General features: G+C 46.0%; 1 protein-coding gene across 1 annotated transcript in view; it reads left to right on the plus strand.

Annotated features, from left to right (window-relative positions):
* The window catches only part of LOC128405989 (ensconsin-like), a 168,548-nt gene that overhangs the window by 33,915 nt on the left and 110,904 nt on the right, over nucleotides 1–23,729 (plus strand). Inside the window, exons 7-8 of the mRNA XM_053373042.1 lie at nucleotides 8,060–8,080; nucleotides 9,952–10,053. Of these exons, the coding sequence (XP_053229017.1) occupies nucleotides 8,060–8,080; nucleotides 9,952–10,053 (123 nt within the window). The remainder of the gene's footprint in view (nucleotides 1–8,059; nucleotides 8,081–9,951; nucleotides 10,054–23,729) is intronic.

Below are 23,729 nucleotides of genomic sequence, written 5' to 3' on the forward strand. Positions count from 1 at the left end.
AGCAGAACTACACCATCTGGGACAGGGAGTTGCTGGCCATTCATGCAGCCTTCAAGGCGTGGCGGCACTTCCTTGTCGGAGCCAGACACACGGTGCAGGTCCGCACGGACCATAAGAACCTGGAGTACTGGCGCACGGCGAGGTTCCTGAACCAGAGAGACATCCGCTGGGCGGAGTTCTTTGCGGATTTCGATTTCAGGATAGAATACATCCCGGGAGACAACAACGTCATGGCGGATGCGCTATCCAGGAAGCCACAGTATCTCGAGGAAGCGGCACCGGCAGCGGCCAAACACATTTTCGCACCAAAAGCGTGGGCGTGCGCTTCAGCCGCTGTGGACCTGGACGCAGTGCGTCGCGCGCTGCAGGCGGATTCGTTTGCACAATCCAAGATGGAGGAGGTGCGAAACGGCACAGCGAAGGACGACGAGTTCCAGATACGCGACGGACTGCTCATCCACAAAGGGGCTCTCTACGTACCGGGAGACGACCTACGCGTGAAAGTCCTGCAGCAGCTACACGACGCGCCCAGCGCTGGGCACTTTGGCAAGGACAAGACGGCGGAATTAGTCACCAGGGACTTTTGGTGGCCCAAGGTGAGGGGAGAAGTTGCGGATTACGTTTCCAGGTGTGACACCTGCCAAAGGGCCAAACCAGTACACAGGAAGCCGGCGGGTCTGCTGGAACCGCTGCAGACGCCGCTCGAACCGTGGGAGAAAGTGGCCCTGGACTTTGTCACAGATCTGCCCAGCTCGCAAGGGAAAACAGCGGTACTCGTGGTCGTAGACCTGTTCACCAAGATGGCACACTTCATTCCGTGCGCGAAGGTGGCCACAGCGGAACAGACCGCCAAGCTGTTCATAGACCACGTGTTCAAAGCTCACGGCTTGCCGCGGTACATCCTGTCCGACCGGGGCCGCCAATTCATCTCGAACTTCTGGCAGAAGCTGCTGGGCATCCTGAACGTCAAGATCAACTTAGCGTCGGCACGACAGCCGCAGACCAACGGACAAGCGGAGAGGGTCAACGCCATCATGCAGCAGTACCTGCGATGCTACACGAATCAACAGCCCTCGACCTGGGTGGACTACCTACCGCTGGCCGAGTTTGCCTACAACAACACGAAGCACGGGTCTACAGGGGTGACACCGTTCTTCGCCAACAATGGGCGGCATCCCAGAACCTTCCCGGGGTTAGAGACCAAGGGGGAGGGGGAGCCACGGGGGGCAGAGCACTTAGCAGCAGAGTTACAGGAGGTCCACGAGCAACTCCGAAGGCACTTGGAACTAGCGAAACACGCCTACAAAACGCAGGCGGACAGGCACAGGAGGGTCGGGGAAGACATCCAGGTGGGGGACTGGGTCTGGTTAGCAGCCCAGGCAGTGCCGGCCAGAACGTTAGCTAAGAAGAAGCACAGGCACAAGCAACTGGGACCTTACCAGGTCGCGGCACAAATCAATCCAGTGGCCTTCCGGTTGACACTCCCGGAGGGCTCCAGAATGCACCCAGTCTTTCATAGGTCAGTGCTCACACCCTACAAGGCACCTCACAGGTTTCAGGCGCCAGGGAACGCACCAGACCCACATAGCACATCGCCAACAGGGGAGGGGTCACAGAGGGCGACGCCACTCAACGAGGTCACGGAGATTTTGGACTCGAGATGGGGGGAAGAGGGAGTTGAATATCTCCTCGCCAGGGAAGGTACCCCGGCCAGCGCCAACGAGTGGGTACCGTGCTATGCCGTGGAGGAGCACTACCTCAAAGACGAGTTCCATTCAATCTTCCCACACAGACCCATGCCGGCGGAGTATTTCGACGACTGGCTTTTCACACCCACACTTTCAGCTAGTACGTTCCAGGGTTTCTCATCAGCTGAGGAGCCGACGCCAGAAACAAGCTCCCCGGAGGGGTCACTCTCGGGGTTTGTCACAGACCGCTCCTATTGGTGGGACACTCAACCAGAGGTGGGGTGGAGCAGGGAACTGCTGAGGGGGCCCTTACACACAGCCTCACCCGAGGGACCGGGTGGAGAGGAGGACATGGACATGTTGGGGGAGGATCCTGGATTCGAGCACGACAGCAGAGAAATGGAAGCAGAGGAAATCGACGTCGACGAGCCTATTGCGGGCGGGCCTGATCCCGCTGGCCGGTTGCACACCAGGGGGAGAGAACGGCATCCAGCACTCACACCCACAGCACTGGAGCACCCAGAACCCACACCCGAAGAGGGGGAGGGGGAAGGGGGGGCTTCGAGGGGGGGATGGATGTCAGGGGCTCAGGAGCAGAAGCACAGGGGAGAGAGGAAATGGAGAGCGAAGGGGAGGAATCCGAGGGGAGCGTAGGGGAGTATGACAGTGACCCGAGAGATTCCATGAGCTTCTCCAGCGAATCAGAAGATTCCCAGAAGGGGGCGCCGATGGTGAGGGCAAGGGGGGTCCCAGGGAGGACGCACCAGAAGCAAGGGGCCAGCGGGGACTCCCAAGGCAGCAGCGGGGGATCAGGACCAGCTCCCCCACCAGAGCGCAGTGGGGGGGAAGAGTCACATGTGTCAGGGCCAGCCTCTCCTCCAGCGGGGAGAGAAGATGAGTCAGGGCTGACCACGCCCCCATCGGAAAGTGGGGAAACGGAGGGGAGGTCAGTTCCAGCTAGCCTCCCCGAAGGAGGGAGCAGTGACAGCAGTGTAACGGTCAGAAGGAAAGTGGGAGGCTGGGCGCACGCGCCAAGTTCAAATGTACAGGTGCGCGGGACAGCAGGAAACCCGCATTGGGAGCCAGGTCCTAAAGCCCGACGGAGGGAGGGGGAAGAGTCAGGGGACTCAGCGTCAGAGGAGTCTAGGAAGGGCGAGACCCCGACGGGCAGGCGGACCCAGAGGAGGAAAGAACAAAGGAAGAGGTGGAGCAAGGCTAGAGTCTTAAACTGGTGTCAGGGGGGAGGAGATTCAGATGGAGCTTCGGCGGTCTAGAGTTTGAGACGTAGTGCTGCACGCTGCGGCTGTGGAAGTGAAACTGAACTTCAATAAAGACTTTTATACTAAACAACGAAGCAGCGTTGGTCCTTTGTGAGCTGGGACCTCGGGCAGCTCTGACAGCGTGCCATCCAAATCTATTATCAAATCCTTCCAAATCCAGCAGCTCTGTATTTTCTAATTTTATCCATTCCTTTAACCAACAGAGACATGAGGCTTCATAATACAGTTTCAGATCTGGCAAGGCGAAGCCACCTCTTTCTTTTGCATCAGTTAATAACTTAAATTGAATTCTTGGCTTCTTTCCCTGCCAGATATACCTCGAAATCACTCTTTGCCATTCTTTAAAAACCCCAGTCCCCTTGATTATTGGAATCGTTTGATACAAAAACAATAGTTTTGGTAACATGCTCATCTTTATCGTTGAAATCCTTCCCCAAAATGACAATTTCATTCGTCCCCACACATCCAGATCTTTCTTTATCCCATTCCACACTGGTGTGTAATTATTCTGATATAAATCTATATTCTTGGGGGTTATCCAAATACCTAAATATTTCACCTTTTTCACCACCAGTTTGTTGCTGTATATTTTCTATCTTATCTAAATCCATATTCTTAACAATTATTTTAGTCTTTTTCTTATTCAATATAAATCCTGCCACTTGGCCGAATCTCTCTACCTCCATAAGTATATTTTTTGTACTTTCCAAAGGATCTTCCACCGTTATGACCAGATCATCGGCAAAGGCTTTCACCTTATATTCGTTCTGGCCTACTGCAACCCCTTTTATTGCCTCATTTTCTCTTAGTGATTTTAGAAAGACCTCCAGTACCATGATGAATAACAATGGTGAAAGTGGACATCCTTGTCACGTACCTTTAGATATCCCTATTTCCTCCATGATCACATTGTTTACAATTAATTTAGCTTTCTGCTCAGTGTAAATTGCTTTTATTCCATTGAGAAATTCCTTCCCTACCTCCATATGTTCTAAACTTTTTAACATAAAGTCCCAAGATATGTTATCAAAGGCCTTTTCTGCGTCAACAAATATTAACATAGCTTGTTTCTCATTTCTGGCAGTCAGGTATTCCAAAATATTAATTATGTTCCTTACATTATCTCTCATCTGTCTGCCAGGTAGGAAACCCGCTTGATCCTTATGTATAATATCTTGCAGTACTTTTTTTATCCTTTTCGCCAAAATACTTGCGAAGATTTTATAGTCTGTATTAAGTAGTGAAATAGGCCTATAATTTTTTACTTGTGTTAAGTCAGAATCTTGTTTCGGAATAAATGTGATAAATGCCTCCTTCCATGTTTCCGGAATTTCTCTTTCTTTGAGAATATTGTCCATAACTTCTTTCAAAGGCGACGACAGGATGTGTTTCATCTCTTTATAATACCTTGCTGTAAATCCATCAGGTCCCGGGGCTTTCCCTTTTTTAAGTTCTTTTATAGCCTCTTTTATTTCATCTAATTCAATTGGGGTGTTCAGCCTATCTCTTTTTTCTGTCGGGATCTTCTGCACCATTTTTTCTTTTAAATATCTTTCTATTTTCCTCATATTATTCTTCTTTGTTCTTTTATATAAGTGTCTGTAAAAGTCCAAGAATCCTTTTCTGATACCCTTTGGGCTATCTATTTCTTCTCCCTCCACGATGATTTTGTTAATTGTATTCTGTTCTTTTCTTTTTTTTATTTGCCATGCCAGCCATTTTCCTGATTTGTTCGCCGATTCAAAATTCTTTTGTCTCATTCTTTTTATATTCCATTCAACCTCTTTATTGATTATCATCGCAAATTGTGTTTGCAGCGCCTTTATATTCTGTTTTACTTTCTCATTGTTCGGTTTTTTAACCAGTTTTTGTTCATTGTCCATTATTTGTCTTAAGATTTCCTTCTTTCCTTTTTCTCTATTTTTATTTTTGATTGAATTCTGCTGGATAAAGAATCCTCTCATAACCGCCTTGCTGGCATCCCAAACAGTGTTGATTTTCGTGCCTTTGTTATAATTATTTGTAAAATAGTCCATCAGAGATTTTTGGGCTTTCTCCACAATTTTTTGATCATCTAGGAGATAATCATTCATTCTCCATCTGAATGTTTTCTCTTCATATCCTTGTAATTCAAGTTTTATTGGGCTATGATCTGAAATTACCCTTGGTTGAATTTCTATTAGTTTGATTCTTGGAGTTAGCTCATTTGAGACCCAAATTTGATCAATTCTCGACATTGACTGGTTCGGATCAGAATAAAATGTGAATTGTTTTTCCAGTGGATGTCTCAATCTCCAGATATCTATTAAGTTGCAGCTTTTTATCATTGAGAAAAATGTTTTTGGAAGTTTCCCTTCTTTACTAATTCCTGCTGCTCTTAATCTGTCCATTTCCAATGACACCACACCATTCATATTCCCCAGTATTATTATCTTTTGGTCTACATATTCGAACAGCTTTTCTTCCAAATTTCTAAAGAAGTCAGCCTTATTTCCGTTTGGTGCATAGATCCCGACAATTATTATTTTTTCGCCTTGCCATTTGATCTGGACCGTGATGATTCTTCCTTCTTCATCTTTAAACATTTGTTGAGCCTCAATTTTGTTCCTCACATATATTACCAATACCGGAGCAATACCGGAGTCACAGGGAGAGAATATTAAAGAGAAATTGATAAAGGAATTGGCACAATGGCTTGAGATAGAGCAGGAAGAATTTGCAAAGACAGTTCAAAGTGCATTTAGATTGAGAGCAAAATCAGCTAAAACACGGAAAGCACCAGGAGACTGTTTAATTACAGTCAAAGATAGAGACATGAGGAACCAGATACTACAAAAGAACAGAGAAAAAAGATTAAACATTGATGGAAATTACATCATCATCTTTAAAGATATTCCAGTAAGACTATTAAAACGAAGAGAACCATATAAAGCATTTGTACAAATTCTTAAGAGAAACAATATAGAATTCAGATGGGAATTCCCGGAAGGAATCTCATTCTTCTATAAAAGTAAGAAACATAGATTGACCAGCCCAGAAGAGACAAGCAAGTTCCAGAGAAAATATAAAGAATTAAGAGTGGAAGAAGATGAAGAAAAAGGAGCTGTAGGAGGAGTAGGAGCAGGAGGAATGGGCCTAAAGGTAGGCGAAGAAAAAGATGAGAGAGGAAAGGGATCAGAAGAAGAAGAGGAAGTCGAAGGAGAAGAAGAAGAAGAAGAAGAAGAAGAGGAAGGAAAAGCAAAGAGACAATAAATTAAAAAAAAATTCATATTTAATTTAAGAGGCAATAATGGCATTAAAAATTTGGAATTGGAATATTAATGGAATGAATGATAGGAAAAAAAGGAATAAAATTGAACAATGTTTAAAAAAGAAAAATTTGGACATAATCTGCCTACAAGAAACCCATGTGGCAAAGAAACATAGAAAAGTTTTGATTAACAGAAGATTAGGGAACGAGTTCATATCCTCTGATAAAAGCAGTTGCACGCTGTTAAAACCTGTTCGGCTTGGAGCAAGGCGCTCCTGGCAGATTCTGCTTGTAATATGAGTGTAATGATGAAGTGAAGAGTTGGCGAAGAGTTTCGACGAGGCTTCCTGGTGCTTGATAACACCTGAGTCTTTTGCATTCACATTGAACATTAATATTGAAGGGGGAATAAGCTTCCTTAATCTACATTTTGATCAGGGAAATTCCAGGGTGAGAGACTCCTCAACAGTCCACCTCGCCGGGGTGCCAGTCCCCCCGCGGGTCCATGCAGTCAGTAAAAGAAGGAAGTCCCAGCACAGGAATTTGGAGCAAAACAGCAGTCAGTAGACCATGCTCTTTATTGTTGCGCCTCAGGTCCCCCCCCCCAGGAGTAAGAACCCCGAGCATGGGGCAACGTCGACTTTTAAAACTTCCCTCTTTTCTCCAGAATACACTTCGAGCAGCATCATTGATACATCATCATTACATCACTGACATGTCACCAAAGGGGAGGGGTGACATTAGTTCAACCTTGGCAAACATGTCCAGGCAAGTCCTTGGTACAAGATTAGCGCAGGCCAGGCATGGCCCAAGTTGGCCCTCCAGCTGTTTTGGGACTACAACTCCCATCATCCCTATCTAACAGGTCCAGTGGTCAGGGATGATGGGCATTGTAGTCCCAAAACATTGGGAGGGCTGAGTTGGGACATGCCTGGCATGGGCAAAACATGTCCAAGCAACTCCCAAGTGCCCACCATCAAAGGGTAAGAGAGCTCCCTTTGCACATCCATCGCCTGGGGCAAGTCTGGCGATGGGCTTTTGGAAACTAACTGCTCAGCAATTGTCACCCCTGGGTGGGGTGTGTGAACATGTCCTAACGCTCAAGGGGTGGTGGTGGGAGGTGGCAGGGGAAAAGAGTCCTTTTTCCGAGGGCAAAAATGGCATTGGAATGGAGGAAATGGGGTTGGTTTTATATGATTGATCAAGCGAGGTCTCTTCCCTGAGCTGTCACGTCGAAAGGATGCATTCAGGCATAATATTTGTGACATTTAACAGCTTTAAAGATGTGCCCCCCGTCATTTCTGTAACAAATTTGATGTACTTCCTGGCTGAAACACGCCCTCGGGGTGATAGAGCCCATGCTTTGCATTTGGAAGAGCCCAGGTGCAATACATAGCTTCTCAGGTAGAGCTGGGAACGTTCCCTGCCTGAATCCCTGAGGACCTGCTGCCAGCCAGTGTTGACAGTACTGAGCTAGGCAAACCAATGCTCTGACCCAGGATAAGACAACTTCCTATGTTTTTTAATGACTGATGTTTTAATGTGTTTTTAATCTCCTGTTGGAAGCCGCCCAGAGTGGCTGGGGAAACCCAGCCAGATGGGTGGGGTATAAGTAATTAATAATAATAATAATAATAATAATAATAATAATAATAATAATAGGCAGATTGGGGATTTAATTAATGTTACACTTCGTAATCGGATTGTTCGATAAGTGTGCCAGTTATTTCAGATTAAGAACCTTAATCCTGCTTTGCCCCTTATTCCTGAATGTTTTCCTTGTGAATTCTCTCATACTTGTTTCACCATTGTGATTTTCGTTTACAAACTTTATTTCACAGAGTCGCCAATTCCAGATGAAGGTGGGTCTAGAATCTATTTGCCTGCTTGCTCTTATTTGAACTAACCCCACCAGCTTTGGCATTCTCCTTCACTAGCTGGATTTAGGCAATGCTAGCTTCCTGTCTAGAACGGCATTACTTAGAGGCCTTCCGTAACCCGCGCAGAGCTGCTTTCCTCTTAACCATTCAATTGCTTGCATGCAACTTGTCAGGGAACTGCCATCCGCTCAGAGGCGAGAGGTGGAAGGGCAAGTGTTATAGGGAACCTCCAAAAATATTGCGAAGCAGTTACTCCTCTAGCGAGGAGGAAAGCCCCACCTCCAGTGGAGAGGAGGTGGTGGGACCAGGGGATGCTAGGGAGAGCCTCAACGCCGAGCCTGAGCAAAGCGGAGGGGAGGGAAGTACCCCTTTGCCAGCGCCCATTCTGCGCAGTAGGTTTTGGCGCAGGGAGGGGAGGAGAAGGTTGGGGGTCACGCAACTGTTATGCTGGGGGAGGTACAAGGACCGACCACGCCCAGATTCTGCTAGCAACTGAGCCAGACATGAACTTACGATGCTCTTCACTGTAAATAGTTTGCACTAAGAATAAAGCCTGGAAAAGACAGGTCTTGCCTGTTTACTCGCGAGCAACCACACCACCGCCTGACACAACTGATTTGCTACTGTTGGAAAAACGCCCCCGGGAAGGGTGCCACCTTCCCAAGACACTGAGGCTTCTTTCCGGTGGTCACTCTCTGGCTGGAAAATGCCCTCAGTCCAGAGAGACCGGTAATAAGCGACCCCTCCATCCTGAGAGGAGCAAACTCGTCTTCTGGTATCCCATCACAGAAGAAAGAGACGGTCAGTAGTCTACACACTACTTTATTTACAGACTGTACATGGAGCTCTCATCCGACATGTCTGCTCTCCTGAGCAGCAAGCACAGAAGTACAACTCGACACCCACTTCACTGAGAAGCGAAAGTAACTCTCCAGTTACTTGAGAACAAACAGAGACTTCCTGTCTCACGCTCACAGACATCACATGGTGTCAACAACCATTGTGCTGCTCCTTGCAGCTGGTGAGAAATAAAAATCCCAACAGCTACTTCCTTTTAGAGATCTAAAGAATTCATATGACCTGCTTGCTCATAAGATTATTGTATACACTGCATGGAAACCTTAGGGATGGCCCCTTGGAATATTCTCTGGTGTCTGGTGTAATATAGGCTAGATGCTGCCTCCACCATAGGAACTCATTACCTGCCTAACTGTTCACCCACCCAGTCTGCTACCCTGCTATTTCTATGAACTGAATCAGAGACCCCAGAGTTGCATGTCCCAGGCAGACATCCTTTTAGGAGTTGTCCCTGTGTCTTAAGAGTTTGAATGAATGAATGAATGAATGAATGAATGAATGAATCTTTATTTGCGTCAGCCATCGGCCGTAGCAACAAAACAGCAATGCAACAGACAAAGAACAGAAATCAAAAGTCGATGGTATAAAACACACTCTAGGGTCCTCAGTCAGCAGTCAAATAGTGGACCTTATTCTGATGGCCCCAGCTCAAAACCTGGCAGCCTTTACTGTCATCTGCTCCTCTTGATTTGCCAAAAGGAAGACTGTGGCAATGGTTGGGCGACCCGGAATGGACAATAAAAGAGGGGTGATAATCTCATTTCTCAAGTCTTTAGAAAGAGTGCAGGCCAGATAGCAAAATTCATGTCAAATAGCTGTTTTAGGGGTTGTTTTTCAAAGTCTGGAATGGATTAATCCGTTTTGCATTCCTTTCTATGGGAAAGTGCGCCTTGGTTTTGGAACGCTTTGGTTTTGGAACGGATTTCCGGAATGGATTAAGTTTGAGAACTTGAATCAAATCCACCCTGTGCTAAAGTAATAATTCCTTTTTTCAGGCAGCAAGCGCTCTACCTCCTCAGCAAACCTCAAGCAAGGGGAAACTGTCATCAATAAGCACCTTTCATCCTCCGCAGCACGTCTGAATTCTCCCAGCAAGGGTGAGTGTATGTTTGCAAAACACAGTATGCTTTCCCACCTTTACAACCTCTTCGTGATATTTTTGCCTTAAATGCCCCCCTTTTTTTTTACTCATTTTGTTAACCTAGCTTACTGTGCATATCTCCACCCATTGGTTGCTGGATGTGACGAGGTCTGTTAGAACAGAAGAGTCATGGTAAACACTTCGCAGACCAATCGGTTCTGGAATTCAGAAAGCCAAATTATGACCCCTAATTTCACACCTACTCTTCCATACTAACCCATCAGGATTTGCATGCTGTCAATCACAAGCACTTCAGTTTGATCCAAGACTTAAGTACTGTGTTTTTCCGTGTATAAGACTATATCCCCCCAAAAAAATTTTTAAGTTTAAAATTGGGGGTCGTCTTATGCATGGAATGTTGCAATTAATTATTTCTTAATTTTGGGCTCAAAAAAGAGGGGTCATCTTATACATGGGGGTGTCTTCTACACGGTAGTCAGGTGTCTGAAAATTGGTGGTGGTCCCCCCCTTTTCTTTTTCTTTTATTTCCTTTTTTTCAAAATTTATTTATTTAAATAATACAGCAAAAATAGAACATCAACAGAAAAAAAATGAAATGAAATTGAGAGAGAGGAAAAAACACAGTTCAAAACCACTGAAAACAAATATACTTGTTGTATAGTACTCCGCCCACCCACCCGCAGCTTCCCTCTGCTATAATTCGACTTCTTTAAATCACTATCTCCACATTTATCCTTGCATTCTCCGATTCCGCCGCTAGCATCCCCAGCTAGAGAGCAGTCTTACCATGAGAGCAGTCTTACCATGCATACGGTTTGCAACATACTTCTCTCTGTATGCCCAATTTTTCTCTGCTGTGTTGTGTGAGGCTTTTCTTGTAGAGAGTCGGGTTCCCTCGACTGTTTACTGTTAAAAGTGATTTGTGTACATCTCCTGTCCTGAGATGTTCTAGATCTCACAAACAGCAGACAAGGTTGTGTCTGGGCTGCACAATTTCATACTTCAGGTGGGGGCTTCCATGAACGAACACTAGATCCACATATGGTCACGTTAACCTCCACCTGTAAACAAAAATGCTTCATCCCAAACATCACCATCATCATCATCATCATAATTTATTATTTATACCCTGCCTTTCTGGCTGGGTTTCCCCAGCCACTCTGGGCGGCTCCCAATCAAATATTAAAAACACAAGACAGCATGAAACATTCAAAACTTCCCTAAACAGGGCTGCTTTCAGGTGTCTTTTATAAGTAGGATAGTTGCTTATTTCCTTGACATCTGAGGAGAGGGTGTTCCACAGGGCGAGCGCCACCACAAATAAGGCCCCCTGCCTGGTTTCCTGTAACCTTGCTTCTTGCAGGGAGGGAACCACCAGAAGACCCTCGGGAGAGGGATCCCAGCGTCCGGGGTGGAGACACTCCTTCAGGTCTACTGGGCCGTTGAGGTCTTTCAAGGTCAGCACCGACACTTTGGTTTTTTTAATAATAATTTTTATTAATTTTAACATAGAAATTATAATACGTACCACAAAACTTTATGACTTATACAATCTTTTTGGACTTCCATCAGCACCTCTGATAATCCACAGTTTTAACCACTTCTTATGCATTTCTTAAATTTATATTACCTTTAAATATCCAAACTAATCATCCTCCCCCTTATCCATTTTTGCAATAATTCCAATAATATTCCTCACAAAACTTCTTGCAAACCTACAAACGTCGTCTGATCTTCACAAATACTTTTCAAATAATCCATAAATTTACTCCAGTCTTCTGTGAATTTCTGGTCCCGCCGATTTCGAATCCTCCCTGTTAGTTTATTCAGTTCTGCATATTCCATTAATTTCATCCATTCTTCTTTCGTTGGTAATTCTTCTTGCTTCCATTTTTGGGCCAATAATATTATTGCTGCTGTTACTGCATATAAAAAGAGCTTACATTCCTTTCTATTTATATCACTCCCTACAGTTCCCAGTAAAAATGCTTCTGGTTTCTTTATAAATGTATATTTCAACATTTTTTTCATCTCATTATATATCATCTCCCAGAAGCTTTTCACCTTTTTTACATTCCCACATGTGATAAAATGTTCCCTCTTTTTCTTTACATTTCCAACATTTATTACTAACTTTATACATTTTAGCTAACTTAACGGGTGTAATATACCATCTATACATCATTTTCATCACATTTTCTTTTAGGGCATTGCATGCAGTAAATTTTAAGCCTTCTTTCCATAATTTTACCCAATCACTCGGCTGTATATTATACCCAAAATCTTTAGCCCAATGAATCATAACCGACTTTACCTCCTCATCCTTCAAATGCCATTCAAGCAGCAATTTATACATTTTAGACAAAATTTTAAAATCATTGCTTAATATCTCTGATTCAAACTTTGATCTACTTTCGTCAAATCCTTTTTCTTTAAAATCCTGTTTAAACATTTCATTCACCTGGCGGTAGTGCAGCCAATCATTCACATATTCTTTAATTTCTTCATATGGTTTCATTTTCCATTTACTTCCTTCCTTTTGTATTAACTTCCCATAAGTTATCCATTTCCCACTCATATTGACCTTTCTCATGCTCATTGATTCTAGTGGAGATAACCAATGTGGTATTTTACATTCCGATAGGTTTTTATACCTATCCCAAATTTCTATTAAAGATCTTCGAAATATATGGCTTCCAAATCCTTTATGGACTTTTGTCTTATTATACCATAAATATGCGTGCCACCCAAATCTATTATCATAACCTTCCAAATCCAACAATTCCGTATTTTCTAATAACATCCATTCCTTTAACCAACAGAGGCAGGATGCTTCATAATACATTTTCAAATCTGGCTGTGCTGGTCCCGGGGGGAAGGTTACCGTTGACGTAGTCGAAGTCCGGTCCTGGGTCACTAGCCTGGAAATAGTTCGCAAGGAGCGGGGCGAGGTCCGAAGCAGGAAGCCGAGCGGGGACAGGAACACTAGAGGGTCAGGTCTGGGTCCGGACAGGAGCAGGTACTCAACGACGACGTTGCTCCTGCAACCTGGGACCGGGCTGACTGGCCTTTATCTTCTCTGAGGCCAGGGGCGGCCCCGGCCCCCAGGAGACCCGCCTCTCCTGGCCTTAAGGTGAGCACTCCTCCTGAGAAAACCCAGTTCCCTCCGCCTCTCTGCCCTGAGCCTCTGCAGTTCAGGAGAGGCTGAAGGGTTACTGGGCCCAGGGGGAGACTCACCTGTAGGCACTGAGTCCTCAACTACCTCTGGAGACAGAGTGGATTCACCTGGTGCCTGCTCCTGAGGATCCGGCACAGGTGCAGGCGCCTCAGAATCAAGGCCCTGCCCCAGTTCAGCCGGCCCTGGAGGCGGGGACTCCTGTGCAGGCTGGGATTCCTCCGGTTCACCCTCTGAATCGGATTCCCAGGCCATCACACTGGCAGGGCAAAGCCTCCTCTTTCTTTTGCATCTGTTAACAGCTTAAACTGTATTCTTGGCTTCTTTCCCTGCCAGATATACCTTGAAATTGTTTTTTGCCAGTCTTTAAATATTGCTGCCCCGTTGATTATTGGAATTGTCTGAAACAAAAATAACATCTTTGGTAGCACATTCATCTTAATAGCTGAAATCCTCCCCCAAAATGATAACTTCATCCTTCCCCATATTTCTATAATAATAATAATTTATTATTTATACCCCGCCCATCTGGCTGGGCCTCCCCAGCCACTCTGGGCGGCTTCCATAGAAACCAAAAATACAGTAAAATATCACATGTTAAAAACTTCCCTGAACAGGGCTGCCTTAAGATGTCTTCTGAATGTCAGGTAGTTGTTTATCGCTTTGACATCTGCTGGAAGGGCGTTCCACAGGGCGGGCGCCACTACCGAGAAGGCCCTCTGCCTGGTTCCCTGTAGCTTTGCTTCTCGCAATGAGGGAACCGCCAGAAGGCCCTCGGCGCTGGACCTCAGCGTCCGGGCAGAATGATGGGGGTGGAGACGCTCCTTCAGGTATACTGGGCCGAGGCCGTTTAGGGCTTTAAAGGTCAGCACCAACACTTTGAATTGTGCTCGGAAACGTACTGGGAGCCAATGTAGGTCTTTCAAGACCGGTGTTATATGGTCTCGGCGGCCGCCGAGATTTCTAGATCTCTAGATTTCTAGATCTCTTTTAATACCATTCCACACCGGCGTGTAGTTGTTTTGAAATAGATCAATATTTTTAGGAGTTAACCAAATTCCCAAATACTCTTTTAACAACTTCTATACCTATTTGTTGCTGCAATACTTCCACCAGGTCCTGTTTCATATTTTTAACTATTATCTTAGTATTCTTTTTGTTCAGTTTGAAACCTGCCACCTGCCCAAACTGTTCTATTTCCTCTAATACTTCTTTGACACTTGTAATTGGCTCTTCAATTGTTAATACCAAGTCATCGGCAAATGCTTTCACTTTGTACTCATTTCGACCGACTGAAATTCCCAATAATAATAATAATAATAATAATAATAATAATAATAAATAATAATAAATTTTATTTATATCCCGCCCTCCCCAGCCGAAGCCGGGCTCAGAGCAGCTAACATCAAATGTATAACACATTAACATAAAATTAGACAATCAATTAAAATACATCCTCAAATCAGATCAGGATCAGAATAAAATCCAATCAGATGGCAACCCGCAGATTAGGGTTGGGGACCTTATTATTATTTTTTTTAATAAATATTTATTGGTATTTTCAGCAAACATATAACAATCAAAAACAAAAAATAAACAAAATAAAAACAACACAAAAATACAAAAAATTCAAGACTTAACAACAATAAAAAAGAAAACACATAAAGTTTCAGATACTTATTTTCCTTAACCTTATTTCTCAGACCTCCTCACACCTCCCCTTCTTGTATTCCAATTTAAATTGTCAATTCAGCAAATCCTTAACTTATTTCTCCACTTTAACTTGAACATTTGTTCTAACATACTGTTATTTAACTTTTCTTCTTTCTTCCATTTCCTCAATTTATTTTTACCAGCCTTATTTCTATTTAATTTAAAAACCAATTTTACCTTATCCAAATTTACACATCAATACTTATACCTCATTAATTATTCTTAAACCTTTTTCCTAAAGTCGACCAAAATTTCCCTTCCACGATTTTCCCAATTTCCATACAACTAGCAAATATAAAAAACAAAGCAGATTATATTTATGTACCCTTTGGATTCTCAACCTCCACCCACCCTTTTCCCGGTTCCAGTCCCCAACCAATATCCATCAGTCTTTATGTTATTTAGCCTGGAGATCTCACGTCCGAGGCCCTTATATCTCTCTCAGTTCCTTTCTGCCGGTCTTTTTGATAGTCCTTGATATTAAACCCCAAGTCTCGGAGAGGCTCCGGCCCAACAGGATCCATATTGCTTCCAGCCAGACCTCCGTACTTAAAAACAAAGCCTATGGGGTACTCCAACTCTTGTTTCATATTTCTTTCAAATCCACATGTCCCCAAAGCTCCAACTTTCACCTTCAGCAAATTTGTAATCCTCAGGTCTTCAGATCTCCTCCAAAGGAAATCTCTCCATTTTTCAGACTCCCATTCAGGCCAGGCTTTCCACATCAAATTTTTATTATCCTTTTTTGTCATCATGTCAGGCCTCAAATTGCAACTCTCCTTTGACTTCTGCAGAATTCCAGCTCCTCCTTCATTTTCTTCTAAAGCAACATATTGCTCCATCTTGTCAAAACTTTCAGTTTCATTTATTTGTTCAGTTGAACGGGCTTCCTGTTTCAAGTCCTTATCAGAATCAAAACTGTTATTTACTGCCAAGCATAGTACTGAAACCTCTGTAGACAAAACATTGAACTGATCTTGTAACTTTCCCAGGAGAACAAATGCTCTGTCCAATTCTGCTTGAATTTTCCATCCTACAGCCATTTTTGTAATGTAATGTCACTAAGACCCCTCTAGGGGATTTTAGTTCCTTAATATTCCTTTCAGCTCAAAACCAAAAGTCCAGTTATTTTGTATCAGCCCTCCTTGTTTTCAGCAAGTTATAACAAATAAACCAGCAGAAGCAACAGAAACAAAGTTCTCTTTTTCCAGCTGACAACTAGCTGTCTGACAGCTAACTTGACAGCTGTCAAACTCTTCAATACAGCAGGCTTTCTCACGGGACGTTCCCGGGTCTAGGGGGGGGTGTGTGAAATTTCAGCTCCCAAAATTCTTTTATCCTCCAGTAAATCTTCTTATAATGGCAGAACCATGAAGTCAAGATCTTATATTAAAAAGCAAAAAACAAATTCACTCGACCTTAGCTGACCGGTCCTTTGCTTTAGATTGTTTACAAAGGGGGGGGTGGACTTCCTTTTTAACCCCTCCCCGCTCGTTCCAGATCAAAAAAAAATCTTTTTAAAGTTCCAATCTCCGTATTACTCACGGGTTGATGTTTTAAAGTCCAATCGATCCAAAGAAGAAATTGGCGCTCTCTGTCAATGGCTTGCGGCTTCACTCCGTAGACGAGGGAATACTCTCAGCACCACGCCTCACCCCGTCCCCGTTCCGAAGCCTTTAAAAAGGCTCCTTCACGGATTGGGGGGGCACAAATGGTGCCCGCCGAGTCTCTGTGTTCACAGGCTTTCGCGCCTGTGATTTTAAGGGTCTCCGCTTCGCCGCAGCGGCCAGACCCAGACTCTACGGAGCCGATTCCCTCCGGAGCTCGGAGGGAATCCGCCATTAAACAATGGCGCCAACCCGGAAGTCGAGGGTTGGGGACCTTAAATGCTCACCAGGCCCAACTGTTTGTGCTGAACTTATATGGGCCTGTGAGAAAAATTGGGAGGCCACTTTCATGCAAGTTCTTATGAAGGGGAGAGGGAGTCAGACTGAACCCCGACCAAAGGCCTGGCAGAACAGCTCCGTCTTGCAGGCTCTGCGGAAAGATGTCAAGTCCCGCAGGGCCCTAGTCTCTTGTGACAGAGCATTCCACCAGATTGGAGCCACAGCCGATAAAGCCCTGGTTCTGGTTGAGGCCAGCCTAACCTCTCTGTGGCCTGGGACCTCAAAGATGTTTTTGTTTGAAGACCGTAAGTTCCTCTGTGGGACATACCAGGAGAGGCGGTCCCGTAGGTACGAGGGTCCTAGGCCGTATAGGGCTTTAAAGGTTAAAACTAGCACCTTAAACCTGATCCTGTACTCCACCAGGAGCCAGTGCAGCTGGTATAGCACCGGGTGAATGTGATCTCGCAGCGAGGACCCCGTAAGGAGTCTCGCCGCGGCATTCTGCACCCGCTGGAGTTTCTGGGTCAGTCTCAAGGGCAGCCCCACGTAGAGCGAGTTACAATAATCCAGTCTGGAGGTGACCGTCGCGTGGATCACAGTGGCTAGGTCAGGGCGAGAGAGGTAAGGAGCCAACTGCTTAGCTTGGCGGAGATGAAAAAATGCCGCCTTTGTTATAGCTGCAATCTGCGCCTCCATGGAAAGGGAGGTGTTGAAGATTACACCCAAGCTCTTAACGGAGGGTGCTGGCACTAATTGCGCCCCCGCAAGAGATGGGTCCCTTCCCAGCCAAAGGACCTCTGTCTTTGAAGGATTTAACTTCAACCGGCTCCCACGTAACCATCCAGCCACAGCTTCCAAACATCTGATCAGTTTGTCTGCGGCCGAGTCAGGATGGCCATCCATCAACAGATAGAGTTGGGTGTCATCAGCAAACTCCGGACAAGCTGAGCGAGGGGGCGCATAAAGATGTTTAAAAGCATCGGGGAGAGTATTGCACCCTGAGGCACTCCACACACCAAGGAGTGGCGCGATGACCATTCCCCCCGAAGCGCCACCCTCTGTCCCTGACCAGAGAGAAACGAGCGCAGCTATTGAAGGACTGTGCCCTGGATCCCCACGTCGGCAAGGCGGTGGTCCAGGAGTTCGTGATCAACCATGTCAAAGGCTGCTGACAGATCTAGAAGAATCAGCAGCCCCGACCCGCCTCGATCCAGCTGCCTGCGGAGATCATCTGTTAGGGTGACCAGAGCCATCTCGGTCCCATGACCTGCGCGGAAGCCGGATTGGAATGGATCCAGAGCCGATGTTTCATTCAGAAACACACCAAGCGGTTCAGCAACTGCTCTCTCAATCACCTTACCCAGGAATGGAAGATTTGAAACCGGGCGGTAATTGGATAGATCTAAAGGATCTAATGATGTTTTCTTTAAGAGCGGGCGCACCACTGCCTCCTTCAGTTCCCCTGGGAATGTCCCAGGGACAAATTGATAATATCCCCTAGGGGGACCCACACCTCGTCTGGACACGCTCTAATCATTCATTAGTTCATTCTTCCTTATTGACCTTAAGAAGACTTCCAGTACCGATATGAATAATAGTGGTGATAGAGGACACCCTTGTCTTGTGCCTTTAGTAATTTCTATATTTTCCGTTACTATATTATTTACAGTCAATTTTGCTCTCTGTTCCGAATATATCGCTTTTATTCCATTTAGAAAGAATTGACCAGTATCCATTAATTCAAATTTTTTAACATAAATTCCCAGGATATATTATCAAAAGCCTTTTCCGCATCTACAAAAATTAACATTGCTTGTTTTTCATTCCTGGCAGTTAGATATTCAATTATATTAATTATATTCCTTATGTTATCTTTCATCTGTCTACTGTTACGAAAAAGGAGTGGTGTGTTCTTCTCACGTTGAGGAGGATCGCCGATTGAGATCTCGTCTTATCTTGCTGGGAGTTGCAGACAGGGAGGTCAACAAGGATTCAAGCCGGGCACCTGGAGGGTGGCCAATTCCTCTGACTAAGGCTTGAAACCGACATCTACCAGGTAGAAAACCTGCTTGATCCTTATGGATAATTTCATTCATTTTTTTTTTCAATCTATTTGCCAATATGCTTGCAAATAATTTATAGTCATTGTTTAACAGGGAAATCGGTCTATAATTCTTTACTTGTGTTAAATCCAAGTCTTGTTTTGGAATAAGTGTGATATATGCTTCTTTCCACGTTTCTGGCAATTCTCCCTTTTTAAATATATTATTCATCACTTCTTTCATTGGCGCAAGTAGGGTGTGTTTCATTTCTTTATAATATCTTGCTGTAAATCCATCCCGTCCCGGTGTCTTTCCACTTTTCAATTCTTTTATAGCAACTTTAATTTCTTCTGTTTCAATTAGGTCGTTCAGTGTTAGGGAATTGCTGACAAGCTAGCTGAGATAAAACTCCGGGCAGCCAGCCATATCTGTACAAAGATTTATTGGTTAGCTTCAAAGTCCTTACAAGAGTTCAAAACGCACACTCCATTACGATGAGTCAGATGGATCGTCTGACGTTTTCTTTCGCTGAGCCCAGCAGACCCATTTCTGCAGATCAGCCCTCCTCTTTCCTCTGCTCTGTGAGTGGCTGATACCTGGAACTGGCTCACCCCTCCCCGTTTCACTGTCTCCGAACGTTTCTTTCTCTTCCTCCTCTGACGAGGAAGAATAGCTGCTGATTAAAGACTTAGGCTCTCTGTAAGTGCCTCTCTTCTTCCCCCTCACCTCCTTCTCAGCCTCCAATTCCCTGACATCCACCCCCTCCCCAAAGGCCCCCTCCCGCTTGGGAGAACCGACCGTTCCCGATTCTCCCTCCTCTGGAGTGGCAGGGGTGAAACCTGAAAAATTCCCCTCTCCCTCATCTGTACAGGTGAAACTCAGAAAATTAGAACATCATGGAAAAGTTCATTTATTTCAGTAATTCAACTTAAAAGATGAAACTAATATATGAGATAGACTCATGACATGCAAAGCGAGATATGTCAAGCCTTTATTTGTTATAATTGTGATATTATGGCACACAGCTGATGAAAACCCCAAATTAACAATCTCAGAAAATTAGAATATTAAATCAAATCAGCAAAACAAGGACTGCAAATAGAGCAATATTGGACCTCTGAGAAGTAGAAGCATGCATATGTACTCAGTACTTGGTTTGGGCCCCTTTTGCATCAATTACTGCCTCAATGCGGCGTGGCATGGATGCGATCAGCCTGTGGCACTGCTAAGGTGTTATGGAAGACCAGGATGCTTCAATAGCAGCCTTCAGCTCTTCTGCATTGCTCAGTCTCATGTCTCTCATCTTTCTCTTGGCAATGCCCCATAGATTCTCTATGGGGTTCAGGTCAGGCAAATTTGCTGGCCAATCAAACACAGTAATCCCATGGGCACTGAACCAGGTTTTGGTACTTTTGGCAGTGTGGGCAGGTGCCAATTCCTGATGGAAAATGAAGTCAGCATCCCCATAAAGCTCGTCTGCAGAAGGAAGCATGAAGTTCTTCAAAATCTCCTGGTAGATGGCTGCGTTGACCCTGGACTTAATGAAGCACAGTGGACCAACACCAGCTGATGGCATGGATCCCCAAATCAACACTTCACACTGGACTTCAAGCATCTGGCATTATGTGCCTCCCCATTCTTCCTCCAGACTCTGGGTCCTTGGTTTCCAAATGAGATGCAAAAGTTGCTCTCATCAGAAAAGAGGACTTGGAACCACTGAGCAACAGCCCAGTTCTTTTTTTCCCTTTAGCCCAGGCAAGATGCTTCTGACGTTGTTTCTTGTTCAGGAGCGGCTTGACAAGAGGAATACGACATTTGAAGGCCATCTCCAGGATCCGTCTGTGGTCGCTCGGGGTTGACGTGCAGCAGCTGCTCCTCCGATGCGAAGACCCTCTTAAGCACCTCAAACCCCCTTTGCGCCTCCTCCGTCCAATAAAACTTCTTCTTAGCACTAAGACAGTCCGTTATGGGTGCTGCCAGCTTTGCGAAGTTCTTGATGAACTTCCTGTAGAAGTTGCTGAAGCCCAGGAAACGTTGAACATCCTTCCTGGTCTTGGGGCTCTCCCATTCAACCACAGCCTTCACCTTCTCTGGATCCATGGCCACGCCCTTGTCCGACAGCCTGTAACCCAGGAACTCGACCTCCTTCGCGTGGAACTGACACTTCTCCAGCTTCACCCACAACCGATGCTCCTTGAGTCTGCTCAGGAATTGACACACGTCTTTTACATGCTGTTCCTCGTTGTCTGAGTACACCAGCACGTCGTCCAAAAAGCAGACACAGTTACGGTACAGCAACGACCCTAGCACGTGATGCATGAAGGCCTGGAAACAGGGGCTTCCACACTGCAAGCCGAAAGGCATGATGAGATACTCAAACGCCCCCAGCGGGGTGAACATGGTGGTCTTCTACACTTCGCCCTCTCGCACTCTGATGAGGTTGTACGCCCCCCGGAGGTCCAGCTTGGTGAAAATCTTCCCCTTCCGCACCCTGGCCAGAACGTCGTCGATTCTCGGCATTGGGAAGGCCACAGGTTCCGTCAGGCTGTTCAAGATGCGAAAATCCACTACCGATTTCTTCTCGTTAGTCGATTTCTTGTCCACGAAGAACACAGGGCTCCCCCCTGCCGCCTTGGACTCCCTGACGAATCCCCTTTTTAGATTTTTCTCAATAAAGTCCTTCAGGTCCTTGATCTCTCGCTCCGACATGGAGTAGAGCTTCCCCACCGGCAGTGTGGCCCCCGGGATCAGATTGATCTGGCAATCATATGGTCGGTGCGGGGGCAACATGTCAGCCTCCTTCTCGCTGAACACCTCCTGTAGGTCCCGGTATTGCGGAGGGATTTCGGTCGTCCCTGCTCTGCATGCTGCTGCCATCCTGGCCTCCGACCGCTGAGGTGGCTCTAGGCCCAGGCAGTTCTCCATGCAGTGCGCCGACCCGAACGTCAGGGACCGCTGATGCCAGGAGACCACCGGATCGTGCAAGGCTAACCAGCTCATGCCCAGTATGATGGGCGGACCCGCCAACGTGGCCATGTGAAATGCGATGATCTCAGAGTGAGTAGACACTCGCATCCTCATGGGAGGTGTCTGATGAGTCACTTCCCCTCCCAACAGCTCTCTCCCATCAATTGTAGTGACTTCCAGCGGAAAATCCAAAGGCCTCAGGTTAAGTTGGTGCTGCGCTGCAAACTCCTTGCTGAAAAACGAGGCACTGGCTCCTGAGTCCACCAAAGCAAACTCCTCCACTGCGTGGCTGTTCGGGAGTTCTAGCACCACCTTCAACACTATACTTGCTTTGGGGTGTCCTGGCCGGGGGCTTTCGCTGTTGCCACTGCCTGGCTGTTGCCCCGGTTCACCACCAGCCAGGCTCCCCCATTTCCCGAAACCTGGGGTCCCTCCTCTTCTGCCTGTGGGGTGGCCCCCACCATTGCCTGCCAGTTATGACGCTCCGGACACACTCTGGCAAAGTGTCCAGGCTTCTGGCAGAAAAAACATTTCTTGGCCGCCTGCGAGTCCTTCCCCTCTTTGCCACTCAGCCGTTGGGCTTTTCAACTTTCCCACGCACGGGCTGAGTCAATTTCCATGGACTCTGGCTGTTGTTGACCTTCAGAGGCAGCTGCCGGCATCTCAGGAATTTGGTTACCATGGAAACGCCGGCCTTTGCTCTGCTTTCTTTCCCGCAGCCTGGCTTCCTGTCTCAGCCCCACCGTTAAAGCAGCCTTCGTTAACTCATCCATGTTCTTAGGACGGGGGCCCCTGGCAAGCTCATCCTTAACTTCAGCGTTCAGTCCAGCTTTAAACAAAGCCTGCACAGGCTCTGATTCCAACTCCCATCCCAGTTTGTGCACAAGCATAGCAAATTCTGACCAGTAACTACGCACTGTTGAACTGCCTTGCTTTAAAGCCAAAAGCTCCTGCTGCGTCATATCTATATGGCTTTCATCTGCATACATAAGATCCATTGCCTGCCAAAACTTGGGCAAACTTCACAGCGCTTCATTATTAGCTGCAATCAAAGGCCTCACCCAACTCTTGGCCCCTCCCGACAGGTGACTAATTAGGTAGGCAACCTTCTGAGCATCGTTAGCAAACTGAGCTGCCTCCAGCTGCAGAAGATAGTTCATCTCCGTTTTAAATCCCAAATATTTGTCAGGAATCCCGTGGAACTTTCCCACCAGCGCAGGTTTGCTCCTCCCCAATAGCCCACCTGTGGCACTACCTTGAGCGGCTCTCGCTTCTTCAAGCCGAACTTGTAGCTCTGAAGCTCTGGATTCCAGCCTGGCATTGCGCTGACGAAGCTCTGTTATTTCTTGCTCCATTCTCCTTCTCTCTTTCTTTCCACTAGCTTTCAGCATATGAGACGATCCATGCTGTTAGGAAATTGCTGACAAGCTAGCTGAGATAAAACTCTGGGCAGTCAGCCATATCTGTACAAAAATTTATTGGTTAGCTTCAAAGTCCTTACAAGAGTTCAAAACGCACACTCCATCACGATGAGTCAGATGGATCGTCTGACGTTTTCTTTTGCCGCGCCCAGCAGACCCATTTCCGCAGATCAGCCCTCCTCGTTCCTCTGCTCCGTGAGTGGCTGATACCCGGAACTGGCTCACCCCTCCTGTAGGGGTCAGATGGGATTACCATGAGGAATTATAAAATATACATCAAGCCATCGTGTCCACGATGAAGACATTGTGTTGACTGGGTTTGATATATTGATGATAATTTCTGATTAAATCCCATAACGTTCTACATTCATGCCCTTTTCATGCCCTTTTGCCTCTACTGCCCATTCCCCTCTTCTTCACGAGTCACGTACACACTTCGACAGCCAGGCAGGCATCCTGGGCCATAA

The sequence above is a fragment of the Podarcis raffonei genome, chromosome W (assembly GCF_027172205.1).
Source record: "Podarcis raffonei isolate rPodRaf1 chromosome W, rPodRaf1.pri, whole genome shotgun sequence".
NCBI classification, from domain to species: Eukaryota; Metazoa; Chordata; class Lepidosauria; order Squamata; family Lacertidae; genus Podarcis; species Podarcis raffonei.